Here is a 14,033-nt window from a genome sequence, read left to right as displayed (position 1 = left end):
TCTTACAAGTGTAAAAAACCAAACAAACATAACAGTATATTTAATAGGATGAATGTTCACTAAGATACTCACGGGAGCATGTGGCAGTTTGCCATTCTAGACACTGTCCATATGGGAAGGAGATTATATAGGCGTTTGAGTCAACACATCGTTTGGTACTGCTGCACCACATACATTCCATACCATTACTCGTGCAGTTAGAACACGTTGTTCGCAGGGAGCATGGCTTTTTGCAGGGTCTGGCATTCTGGTTGGGACTAACTGGAAAGGAACCACAAACATTTATAATTTTTAACACAAGTTCCACCTTCTTTAATCATATTTTCCATTAGAAAAATTGTGTTGAAGCAAAAGTGGTTGCTTCTTTAATTAGCTATAAATAATTTGTCCAAAGTTATGGTGCAGTGTATAAATACAGCAATATTTTATAAAAATTATTAAGTAATATTCAGCATGAGTCACAGTATAGTTCTAAATAATCCATTTAAAAAATTTTGCAGCAATTTTAGCTATATAATGAAATAGCAAATGTAATATTAATTATCTGGTAATGTCAATTTAGTTATTTTTACTTGCACATATATGACATAAAATAAGTCACATTCTTCTATAGCAAGTACAGTGGAGTTCTGGGTCTATTGTTCTCATCAGTTTAACAGTGTATAAGCAACAAATATTCTACCTAGAACTTATTCCCTAAAACTTTTCCTTATAGTGTACATATGAAAGTAACTAGAATCCAAAGGGAAAGGAACAAAATAAATGTTTTTCAATGCAAAGCTGCTTTAGGGTTTTTTTGTTGGTGGTTGGTTGGTTTGGGGGTTTTGTTTTTCTTCTACTAGTGACCGCATTTTTTACTAGGTTAGCGGTTTATGTCATCTCAAAAAGTTGTAACACACAAAACCAACCCGCATATCCTAACTCCTCACCTTTGCTTTGATTTCAAATAAAAATATAAAGTGTACAAGAGCAAGAGTGGAGTAACTCTTAGGTAGAAATACAAAAGCATAGACAGCACTATATTTTCCATACACAAGTACCTTGTGCAACATCAGGATTAAGTCCTCCTGTGTATTGCCTTGGTTTTGTATAATAACGATTCATATTCAATACAAGCCAAGTTCTCAAACCATTCTTCACCTGCTAATACAGTACGGTCAAATCACGCTGTTCCTAGATTTGACCTAGTATGTATGTATTCAATCTGCAGTTTGCAATTAATAAAAATACAAATAAAAAACTAACAAAAATCAGCTGAACTATAAAAGTATTCTCATAAGACTGAAGTACGTCGACTTCTAGTCACTGAAGTACCTCAAGATCAAAAAAGCCCTGAAACAAGACACTAGTAACAGATGCATATAATGTTGATCTAATTGTAAAATAATTCATCTTAATAATGTCATTTGTGTTCCACCTAGTATATCCCTTTACATGGAGATGTCTCTCCCATTCTGACTATATATTTTACTGTTCTGAGAAACATCTGGTAAATAATGAACTACTAACTCAAAATTAAGAACATGGTGAAAGATGACATTTTTAGGAAACATTGATGTCAGTATCAACAAGTGTACAATATTTGCTTTGGGAATACATTACTATTTGGAATTGCTTATAAGAAAATAAAGGATTGGTAAAATCACACCTTGGTTATGCAAGTTAACTACTCTGACAATTTCACAACGAAACCAAACATCAGATTGACTGGCAGTGCTGCCAACACACCAACAATGCAGCTGTTTTCCAGTTTTGCACAGCAAATGCACAAAATAAACGCAAAGGACAAATTTAAAGAACTTAATATGCTCCACTTTAGAGTTATGAAGAGAAACACAGGACAATCAGAGCATGGAAATGTCAATTTGAACTGTCACGTGACTGTTTGCCGCAGTAATCTCTACATGTAAACAAACCTGAAAGATGGAAACAAGAATTTTGTTTTTTTCGGTCTTGTAGACCATTCAAATATTCATTTATGTCTAGCAATATTCAGAAAGAAAACATCAGCCTTGTTGAACACCTTCACAGACACTTTCACACTACAATCACTATTGTCACTGGCTACTACTAATTGAGAAGCAACTTAAAGTATTTCTGGTGTAATACAAACTAAGCCATGGAAACTAATTCACAAATAGACATTTACTGCTTTAGAAATAGTCTTTGTTTTATAGATTAAACATCCCTATATTTCAAAACATTTTAAAAGTAACTTTTTTTGGTAATTATTTAATCCAAATCGTCCGAAAATCCCTCTTAGGCAAACAAAAACCCAAACAGCTTGCTAATCGTGACAGTGACAGTAACTCAGTGTAAGAGGCTGCTTACCGACAGGTTTTTCACACACGAGACCATCTGCCATTGCAGTGCATGGATTCGCTTTCAGACCCGCCACCTCGGCTCTCTCTAGATACGCGCAGAAGCCAGAGTCATTGGGCTCGCCAGGAAGCCACTGCAGAGTTGTATTCGTAAAAGGAGACATGTCATCCCATCCCCAGTAGGAGATGTTGATCTTGCGTAAACCTACCCAAGGTGAAATTTTCTATGAATCAGAATGAAAGAAATGTGAGATTAGTTAAAATGCCTTTTTTGGGGTTGAAATTTCAAATAACACCTCAGCAGCAAACACTTCAAATTTCAAGAGAATTTATCATGTCTGTTTCTCACATTATCATCTCGGTTGTTGTCCATACCATTTTCTCTTAATTGTTCTACCTTGTTGAACTCTACCCACTCCCAAAAAAACAAACCAAAGCAAAAGAAAAAACACAACTCAGATACACAAACCACCATCGTCTGATTCTGTTCTACTAAAAAAAAAAAAAAAATATATATATATATATATATATATATATATATATATATATATATATATATATATATATATATATATCTGTGTTTGTTCTGTTCAAAGTCAATTCTGATTACTATTACTTGATGCAGTCATAAACCAGGCCAAATGGTCATATTGAAATTGTGGGGTTTTTTTCCAGTGGCTGCTATACTGATTATTAACTGCTAGATCATTGTGAGGTCAAAGTGGGTAATAAAATACACGTAAGTTAACAGCAAGCCACAGAAATCAAGGTTCAGGGGAAAAAGTAGGATAAATATTTCATTCTTTAAAATCTGGACTGCTGATACTGATGAACATCTTTAGGCAATTCAGAGACAGACATGAAAGTGGCACAACCACGACTCTAATGCCATTAAATACACATTGAATATACTCTTTATTATTGACTTATAAGCTATAAAATAAACTAGACTAAAAAACATAAAAAGCATTCTCAAAAAATATTTAGGATGTATCCCTAAAAACACATCACACAAATTCTACTTCTTTTTATAATTTTGTCTTTATGTGATTACCAAGAGACAAAGCAGATTTTGAGGAAAAAAGGCCTTTTCCTGTTCCAGGACAAATCTACATACATTACTTACTCCCATCACTGTAAAAATCTCAAGATACCAAAACCAAACATTCCCACATGTAATCTCTGTGCAGGCAGTTTTCACTAACCCCAGTTTAAATACACAGAACAGAGATACAGAAGAGACGACGGCTGTGACAGGTACGTGGTGGCAGGGACTACCAGAGCACCAAATACCACAGCTGTCTGCACCAGGCTAAGGACACATGTTGTCAGCTCCAAAGCTGAGATGATCTGATTGTGAACTAGGTTCTCAACTGATGTAATTTACAGGCCAAGGTAAGTAAAACATTATAAAATACCACAAGGGTATCATGGTTCAAGATCTACGTGCTATTGCACAAGTGAACCAAGAGTCACTGCCATCATCTCTCAGACACATCTTTCAGCTTTGATCTCACATCTTTCATCTTTTGCCAATCAGGTTTAATCCATGGCTGAAAAATCTTTGAGCTCTTAAATCTATACCTGATCAGAGCATTCCTCTTTTTCCCCTGCCTCAAACCAAACTGAAGTAAGGATTATTGATTTTGTTTCAGAAATACTAGTGGTAATTACTTTTAAAATAAATAAATAAATAAATAAATACACAGTAGGTAGATAATCAATATTCCTGACCTTTCTAAAATGTATTCCCTATGCTCTCTTCTTCGTCTGTCCTATCAGTTGTTGGGAGCATGATCAAACAAAAATTGCTACAGCAACTAACAGAATTACAGGGGCAAGAATAGGCTTTGGTAAACCAGAAAATGACTAAGAAATCACCCCATAACCAGTTATGCACTCTGGGAGACTCTAACAGCAATGAGAACATCCAGCAAAAATGCCACCACCCATTCTTGCTTCTTATTTCTGTATTTACTTCATAACTTCATTTGCTACCCCAAGTGACCAACTTTCCAGGTGTCTGTAAGAGGTCCCTCCCACATTCTGGGTACTAGAAAGTACATAATGTAAGTAGTACAAGTGGAGATTGAACATCTGGAAAGAGGTAGATAATACCTCTGTTGTCTTATTTGTTATTTAGTTGCCTAGGTTGCTGTATATGTATGTGGTCCACATGCATCAGAAAACCTTCGATATATATGCGTGTCTTTAGACATGTGTCTGTAAAATGCTAAGCGAGCAAGCCAGGCACATACAAAAAATGTCAGGGGCTTAGGCTTAGGTGGATAAGTTGCTTACAAACGCAGACCTAAAATAAGCTAAAAAAATGCCTACTTTCAGCCTGAGGAATTCTAGTTAAGAGAACCTTCAATATACTACAGACTGTTTCGATTGCACTGCCAAATAATTTGGCCTCAGCATCAATATACAGAACACCAAGATCCTCTTCCAGCTATGGTGAAAAGCATGTCAGGCAAATAAGGAAAACTGACAGTGCAGCAGTAACTCTTGGAGACAAATTCTTCTACTTAAGCAGAGTGTCTCAGGACCCCTTTAATGCTGACAAAGTCCCGGGGAGAACCAGGAAAGCCAGAGCAGCCTTAGGAAATAAAAGCAGCACACCTGAAATGAAACACTTCAAGCAAAAGCAACACATATCATAGTCATCATCGTTCTTAATAGCTGTAATATCTGGACAACTTATAGTCATCATGTGAGACATCTCAAATTCCATATGAACCATCTTTGGCTCTTTGCTAGTGTAATACTGCAAAATACAGACCTGCACACAGGTTAGCATGCTATCGAATACACACCACCGATCTTGCAGGATCTTATGCTGCTCTGGGCATGTTGTTTGGATAATCTGTTTTTGGCATCCTAAACATGTTTTTAACATCCGATTAAAATACGGTAAATAGCTGAGAACTAGGCCACCAAAATGCTCCAAGGATACGCTTAAAGCAGATGTTTAATTATGTGGCATTAAATCCATGATGTGCTGGACTACAGCTGAAGACTGCTGGTGACAGCAGAGATTGTGTGTTGATATCACTAAGACTTATCACGGAAAATGACTTCTGCTGCACTGCACAAAAGTCAACAGGAATAAACAAACAGTGAATAAAGAATTCAGGGAGTTCCACTTGTGACACCTGCAGCTACCAGTATGCTGTGCTTATCAAACCAATTTCTTCACCACAAAAAGCATAAATCTAGTCCTTATCTCCCAAACTGAAAGATTCAGTCATTACAGCTAAGAGTCTCAAAGTACTTGAAGCAATGCAGGGATTTCAAAGATCTGAATGAGAATGTCAATCCAGTTTCTTCCTCCAGCTTAAGAAATAAGGAGAGTTAAACACCCTTCACTTGAACTTTACGGTTGTTTTGTTTAATGCAAAATGAATGTAGGAAACAGATTCCTTTTCTTCAAATATTTTGCCAGAGGTGCTTCTAAAGAGGACACACAGGAAGTAAACCAGACTGCCTGTTCTCTATACCCAGAACCCACTGATGTAAGACTCTAGTTTCTGGGCCTCTTGAAAAATATTCTTCACCCAGGTGGGTGAAAAACACAGTACAAATCAACTCTTCATTTCAGAAGAAACACTTGCTGACACAAAATCAGCCCCAAATATGTCTAAATTTTTCTTCTCAAGAATACCAGCTTCTTTATTGGAAGGTCAAATAATCTTTGTTCAACACATAAGTGGGAAAAAAGTTACTCCTCAGAGAAGATTTGTTCTTTATTCCTCAAGGCCTTGATGAATGCATGTTTTCAAGAGGTCCAAAAAAACCCATCCTGTCCTCACTGTATTTGGGACTAAGTTGTTCAGATTGAGAGTTGAAGAGGAACCTGCAAGTGAATGAGAATCCATCCATTAAGAAATGTGCTCTTCTCTTATTCTAAACCAGTCAAATTTAATTTTCTTTTAAGCACAAATCATGGAACTATGTTAAAAAATAAAAATGTGTAACCTTAACTAGAGACCTGATACTTCATGTTAAATCCACTGTTTACTCAGAAAATTTAAGTTGTACTAAGTTGCCTTGATATCTACAGTGAATGTGATCATTTATAGGCACGACACATTTTTGAGGCAATACTGCTGCCTCAGCATCTATTTAATGAAGGATGAATAACTTGCAGATGAGTGAAGTGAGCAAGTCAACCTTTACTGAACAGCCAATTACTACCGAGGTTCAAAATCCTCCTCTGTTTCTTAATTATGCAAATTGCTGAGGAATTATCTATCTCTTCAGAAATTTATCCCCACCTTTACTTAAATCCCTTCCATTTCAGATCTTAAATTGCCCTGGAAGTGTACTATACAATTCTAACTCATTTTCTAATGTGTGCATCACAGTGGTCCCTTAGTGATACCAATATGCAGAGTTTTGAGAAGGGACTGCAGTTAGTTTGCCTACTTTCTGAGCCATGAACAAAACACCTCCTTACTGAAAGAAGAGTTATATGATGAGAAACCACCCATATTATGTTTACTGCCTCATTGTGCGGTTTCTATTCTTAACCACGCATGAATTCTAACAATGCTAGATACCTACACATTTCGTATTTCATTTACCCAGTGAATGACACATTAAGAGTACTGGAAGAAAACTACATGCTTTTTAAGGGTCTCAGTCTCTATTAGACACAAATGATGAAATCTAAACATAATTAATAGTAGGAGTCATAGATTAGGTCATAATAGCACTTATTTCTTCCACTCTTTTCAAATTTTGCATTTGTGGAATTGGTTTAAAAAAAAAATACTCTTGAATTTTCTTCTTTCTGGGTGACAATTTTTTTTTTAAGTTCAGGTTCTCTTCTCAGGCAAAGGGACTTGAGCTCTGAACTTCCCGGAAGTAGGAAAGAAATGCAACAACTCTAACATGGAGATGAACTGCTGAAATAATTTGTTAGACTTTTCAAACCGCAATAGTAAAGAGGGAGCGATAGACACTGTAGTAAAGTGGAACTAATTCAGGAAAAGACAAAAAAAAAAAGGTAGATGTCAGCTTCTCTACAGCCAAACATATGATAAAACCATAAAATAATACAGCCCTTTGAGAATACTTTGAGCTAACAAGGACTAACATTGCCATGCAAAGCTCACTAATTAATGACAACCTACACTCAAGTGTAATTTAAAAAGGATGCTAAACCCTGAGAACAGCAAGGTAAAGAAAAGTTGCAAACAGTTTATATAATGAAAGGCGTTGTTTAAAAACTGTTCTCATCTTTGTTTATGCTTACTACACCAAAACTGAATCTCAGAATTTATTGCATGCTAACAAGAATATTATTATTTTTAGTTAAATCCCACAGTTGGGAGCAAACTCCCAAGAGCACTAATTGTACTTTTAAATGAGTATACAACATTTGAATATTAGGAGGAACAGTTAATTAACCTCATACTGCTGTTGTTTTATCTACTTTGCAAAAAAAAACCTCCAATCTTCTCTTTCATAATTTGCTTACTAGGTCAACAAAACAGCAAATAAGAAAAAACATCAAGTGTCATTTTGCTTTAATACAAGAATCTGTAGTTTAGCCACTGTGTTTACTTTGCCATATGCTTAAAGAATTTCATTTCTTTTCAATGAGAAAGACATTAAATTATTGGTGATAGTTTTAGAATACATGTACAAATTCAACATCATTGAACACTACAAAGGTCTTCTTTTTGTCCCTTACTTTAGTACCAAATGAACCTTTTCCTTATCAATTTGGTATTGGAATTAAGAGAAATTATTGATACACAATGAGGTCTGGACCAGGTGTGGAGACAGTGACAGCCTCTTCCCTCTGAATCTTCCCAAAGCATCAATGATTTTGATTATCCTAAACCTGATGAAGAAATGGTCCTGATTTTGTAGCAGAACAGTGACTTTGTGTATTAGAATACAACTTAGAAAAGTCCCACATTGTTTCTATAAACAATAAAGAATTCCTAAGTCCTTCCAGGTTGCAGTATTTACCAATACTATTTTAACAGTTTGTAAAATACACAACAGTTGTCAGAGTTGTTTTCCTTTTCTCAGTACAAGAACATCAAATGAAGCAGATAAAAACAGACCTATAGTCTTATTTCCAAATGTTGCTCTGACACATTCGGTAATCCCGAAAGCCTTTGTTTCACATAGGCAGAAGATTTTAAAGCCATTGATATTAACTACACAAGTCAAAACTCCACCATAAATAATACAGACTAAAGGCATAGTGTTCACCTTATAGTTGCTCTGACTACATTGTGAACTCCACAACACCACCTGTTAGGAAAGCACCTAAAATGCAATCCCTTAGATCATTATGATTGCAGTTTGAGAGGAAACAGCAGACAAGAGAAAAATCAAGCAAAGTTTCAGGGAGTCTCTGTCATTCATTCAGGCCGCCTCATACAGAGTTACTGGAACTGGACTGAAACATATGAGTTTAAACAAATTTATTTTTCTAAATGCCAGTGAAAACCACCATAAGTCATAGTAACATTTCATTAGAGATTCTGAAAACTAAACGATCATTTAACCCAAGATACACTTTTAAAGCACATACATTTGCCTATAATTGCATAAACTGTATGTGAGGTATCTCAAATTCACGTCACATTGGCTCATGATGTTGATGTACTTCATGTAAATAAAGATATGCTCAGCAAGATGTCACTTTGTAGAAATTCTAAGCTCCAAAATGTAAGGAAAATCTAGCTTCCAAACACTTAAAAAAGCCATTTCTCACCTATCCCTCAAGCCAGTCAGGTAATATCAGTCATATCAGTACTCTATCACACACTATTAGATTTGAAGGCCCACTGTGCAGTGTTTTAACAGGAGTCGGGGAAGAAAAAAAAAATAAAGAAAAGAAAAAAGCAGCAATATAAATAACTGGAGAAATCATTGCCATTTGTGATTTCGTTATTTTGGTTTCAATTACGTTTTCAACATTATCTCATATCAAAGAGGTGACAGACAGAATGTGTTTCAAGGCTGCGGTAAGTACAATATCAGGGGAGATCTTCTGACACAGAAGAATTACTTTTCTCTCTCCTTTATTAGCAAATAATAGAAAATCCATGTGTTTCTAGTAAAACAATTTTGCTTTGTCCAGGTCCTATATTTACTGGGGAAAAAAACCAACCAAACAAAGAACACTTGAGCACATAACCTATGTTTGCATCTCTTCCTTGAAACAGAACAATAAAAAGGATAACAGAATATTTTGATTCACAGGATACGCCTTTAAACTCTCACATTCAGATCTAGTATAACACAAAGTCAAACCTTAACTTCCACTTCCTTTGTAGGCATCTCAATTCATCTGCAACACAACTTTGCAGATCACACACCAGCTTGATATAAGCCTTAATTATTATTCATAATTATAATTTTCCTGTAAATGTAAAATCCTAAGCTCCTTAAAAATTAGGGGTTTTATACAAAGATATGTTGAATGTTCTACAAACCAAAAAACACACTTTTTAAAATGTCCTTTGCAGAGATGAACTGATTTGCTTGTAATGGAATCTTATTCTGCCAAGGCATCCTGCCTGAGTGTACACTATGGTGTTTGACATCTTTTCAGCATACATATATTTCATATATGTGTATCAATGATGTAGGAAGCTTTCAAACAGTTTAAACAAAGTAATAATCATTTGAATATTTGACTTCTAAAAAAATGAACCTGACTACCCATGGAACGGTAATTAATCTCCAACTTCCCTTCTCCTGTCCCACAGTTAAGAAATTAAATGGATCACTTTCCTAAGCAATATTCTGATGGCAGGTTCCTGTATTTGCCAGAGGCATGTAAGAATTTTCAGCCCTCTCCCATCATTATCACAGAAAGCTACTCAGCTCCTGGCTCATTCCAGTGCTGCTGTACAGGGAATTTCTACAGGCTTCACATACTAGTGCAGCTTCTCTGTGACCCTTTGATCCCACATACCAGTTATATGGGGTTTTCTGGGGAAGTATCCACCTTATTACCACTCCGTCCTCAACTGCAGCAGCCCAGCTATTCACCACCCAAAACCAACCCTGTGAGCAGTTTTACGCAGACTGATGTGAAAGTCAGGATGTTTTCGCTGTTACAGTGAAAGTTATTTTGTCTTGTTTTGATTCCCGCTGTCACAGCGTATTGAAAAGGGCTGGGATTTCCCAGGTGACTGTTCCAACCGTTCTCTCGAGTCACATCTTGAAAGTAAACAGGAACCTGTAACAGTTAGATTTGGTAAGGAGAAACACCTGGGAATTGCTGTGTCATTAGCTTCAAACAAGAGACTTCCTTACCATCCTGCACACCACTTACATCAGTCTTTAGCACCATGCTACATTTCTTTGAAGGCATAATCTTTCCTCTCTTTGGGCAAATCCCTAAAATAGATTTCTTAAACCAAATTTAGTTCACATAAGCATCAATTACTGCTACTCAAGTTACCTGAAGTGTATACTTCTGTATTTCATCCAGAACAAATTCCACTTCTTTTGAGGTTGTTAATGAGGCAAGATTCCCACTCAAATTGTAGCAATACAGTTTGGCATTGTCATAGCTTTCACGACTAGAATTTATGCGGAGGCAGGCATCTCCAATGTGACTCCATCCTTCCCCACACAGATGAGCTAGTGTAAAAAGCATATGATTAAAGCTGATTTGAAAAGAGATTTTCAAAACCTAAGGGAGTCTGAATTTTATCTTCCTGAGATCATAATTCAGACTACATCCCACACTCAATTTCCCTTTTCATGTCACATAAACTCTAAAACACCAAGTAGTAACATATTGAGTAGTGTATTTTTATTAAAAGAAACTTTTAACAACTTAATAAATATTTATAAGGTATATCGTAACTTTCAGTGAAACAATATAATTTTGACATTATTTCTTCCCTGTATTAAGATTTGTGCACAATATTAAAGATTATGTATATACTCAATAGCACTTTAAACAATCACTTTACCTAACATGTTATATTCAAAATCTGAAAACAATTGTCTCAGAATTAAGAGATCACATCTTTACCCTATCTTTGCTTTATCATCCTGTCTTTGCATTTAGATTTGCTTAAGTAGGAATGTAATCAAAATGATAGGAAATTCAGATAACATCTTACAAAATATTTCCTCTTCAACATATTTCAGCATTACTCAGATTCAGATAACTATTAAGAGATGACTAATTCACAGCTGTTAACTGTTATAGTTAATCTTTACAAAGATTACACAAATGCAGTATTAAGCTGTGCAGAATAAATTTATTTATGTTTTTTAATGAATAATCTGTGTGAAAAAAAATGGTCCTTCACTCCATCTGGACATAAGGATCAAGTGAAAAAGGTTCTGATAATACACTGCATATCTGTAGTTATGATTATGAATTACCATATAAATATTATCTCAGAACGTTAACAGTCACCTTCTGAAAATATTTTATATTAGCATTTTAAAATTCACTGCTTTCATAGTATTACCAACATTAGACAATCAAGAAACTAGATCTTAGGTTCTATGTGCACAGGAAAAATCAAAGTATAATTGAAGTATAACTTAGAAGATAATACATCAGCTAGCAAAAGTAACAGTGTCGGTGAATATGCAACAGTAAGGGACTCAGGATGGCAATTCAGCTCTGCTCTCACTGATCTCCCACAGGGTAGAACTCATCGCCTCCTTAGGGAGAGGTACATCCCATTATGCCTTCGCTAATAATATTACCTCTCCTAACAAGATTACAGGCAGCATTGATATATTGAGCAGTTCACAGGCACAGCCAGGTGAGGAGAGTCAGCACGAGTAAAACAAACCCAGGTCTACCCATCGAGCAAACATTCTTTGGCAATAACGCCAGAGATTTACTCAGTTGTGAAAGCTATAAAAGCAGCATCGCGGCCCCGCAGCCCTTACCAGGTAGCGCCTGGCACTCCTGCTGCCGCTGGTCCCACTGGCAGTTCAGGTGCAGCGAGCAGCTTTTGCAGCTGGTCAGTTTGTTGCAGATCTGTTCGTTCCTCACGTGACATTTGGTGTAGTTTTTAACCGACTATAAAAACAAAATGGACAAAATACAATCTCAAATACCTGTCAAACTACCCACAAACCAGAAGTCAAAACGGAAATGCAAGTAGATGCCTCCCAGAAAAATCACAGCCACCTAAAAGCTATGGTGAATTTAAGATCTTTATCTAGATTCCATTATCAGTTGGCAGAGAGTACAAAATGCATCTTCAGAGCAGAAATCACCCCACCTGTCCTACACAACTGATTCGAGTGAGTCAAACAGTACTTTGAAGATGTTACTTCCCTGTACATAACACAGGAAGAGTTTAAATAACTAAACTAAATCTCTGTTTCTTAGAAAGATCAAGGATATGCTCCCACTAAATTATTTCATTCTATGCAGCTTGAAGTAAAATAATCCAACAGAATAGAAAAAATGGTGCAAGATAAAGGTGTAAAATGACTACACATCATTGACTGAAGGTGCAAGAATATCCTCTACTTTGTTTTCTCTAGATCAAATGAAAAAAAATAGGAGCTCTAGACCAGTAGTCACAAAGCACAACAAGGATCTGTCAAAAATTCCAAACATGCTGTTTTACAGCTTTAAACTTGCATGCAACATAGCTAGTATGGAATTTACAGAACCTACAGGAAACCATTCTGTCAAAGAATGACAAAAAAAAAGGAATGACATTATTTATTCGGTACTTTAGTATACAAGAAAAGGAATAAACACTGAAGGAATATTTACTTGGGTATTTTTGTTGGGTTTGGGGTTTTTTTGTTGGTTTGGGTTTGTTTTGTTTCCCCTAAAAACTGGGGTCTTCCTTTCCAAATTAGTCTTCTTCCTCCACCACAGAGTACTTTTAATTAAGACACAATATTGATATTTTATTAAATGAAATGCCCCAAAACCTCAACCAGTTCATCAGCTTATCCATGAAGTTGTCCATACTGACTTCATTTCAAGTTAATAATTAAAATTAAGTCATTGTACAAGACAGCCTTACACTCTCAGTATCACAGAACTGTGGAGGTTGGAAGGGACCTTGGGACGTCACTTTGTCCAACCCTAACAACAAAAGATACATTCATCCATACTAGCAAAACCAGATTGCACTTAAATAGCAAACATATGGTTGACATTACAGTTGTGGTTGCTTTCCTTTCTTATAGTCTTCTGGAGTATGATAAAGCACATCTAAAGGGGCAATATGACAGTAACTTACACAGTTGTTGGTATTGGAGTAATAGCGATGACAGGACATCAACCTACTGCAGTCAGAGGGCAGGGCAGACAACCAGCCTCCTTTTATGTTGTTCGGATTATTTTTTTTTTAAGTCCCAAAATAATACAATTGTTAAAATGAATTTTCAATCTCACACAGGACTAGTTTCATTTCTGCTGAAGAACACTGCTGTTTAGGGATTTGATTGTTGCCTTTATTGTATCAGATGCTCATCAGTGAGCTTATTATAAAAAGTACTTACTATTTTTCTGGCCTACAAGAAAGGCTACTGTGAAGCAGAAAGAAGCTGAGAAGCAGTTCTATGAGGAGGCATCTACACCACAGTATGAAACAGAGCAAAAGGCAATGAAATAAAGTAAAAGAATGTCCATCTAGGGCAACAAATGCATACAAATAGTAAAGCACAAAAGAAAGAAATCTTTGGTACAAATCTACATTTATAGTTTCACTCAGTCACGAT

The 14,033-nt window shown here is 35.9% G+C and overlaps 1 protein-coding gene across 7 annotated transcripts in view; it reads right to left on the bottom strand.

The window, feature by feature from the left end:
• ATRNL1 (attractin like 1) overlaps positions 1 to 14,033 on the bottom strand; it is a 492,025-nt gene that overhangs the window by 374,554 nt on the left and 103,438 nt on the right. For all 7 annotated transcript variants that reach the window (XR_011740344.1, XR_011740345.1, XR_011740347.1 and 4 more), the window contains exons 14-17: positions 12,231 to 12,363; positions 10,768 to 10,949; positions 2,332 to 2,545; positions 73 to 261 (exon numbers count right to left, since the gene is read on the bottom strand). Coding sequence is in view for 3 of the 7 variants with exons in the window: in XM_071812183.1 (XP_071668284.1) it covers positions 73 to 261; positions 2,332 to 2,545; positions 10,768 to 10,949; positions 12,231 to 12,363 (718 nt within the window). In the remaining 4 variants the exon portion in view is untranslated. The remainder of the gene's footprint in view (positions 1 to 72; positions 262 to 2,331; positions 2,546 to 10,767; positions 10,950 to 12,230; positions 12,364 to 14,033) is intronic.

The sequence above is a fragment of the Patagioenas fasciata genome, chromosome 8 (assembly GCF_037038585.1).
Source record: "Patagioenas fasciata isolate bPatFas1 chromosome 8, bPatFas1.hap1, whole genome shotgun sequence".
In the NCBI taxonomy this organism is placed as follows: domain Eukaryota; kingdom Metazoa; phylum Chordata; class Aves; order Columbiformes; family Columbidae; genus Patagioenas; species Patagioenas fasciata.
The sequence above is the reverse complement of the archived record's forward strand: the minus strand, read 5'-3'. Positions and strand labels throughout refer to the sequence as shown.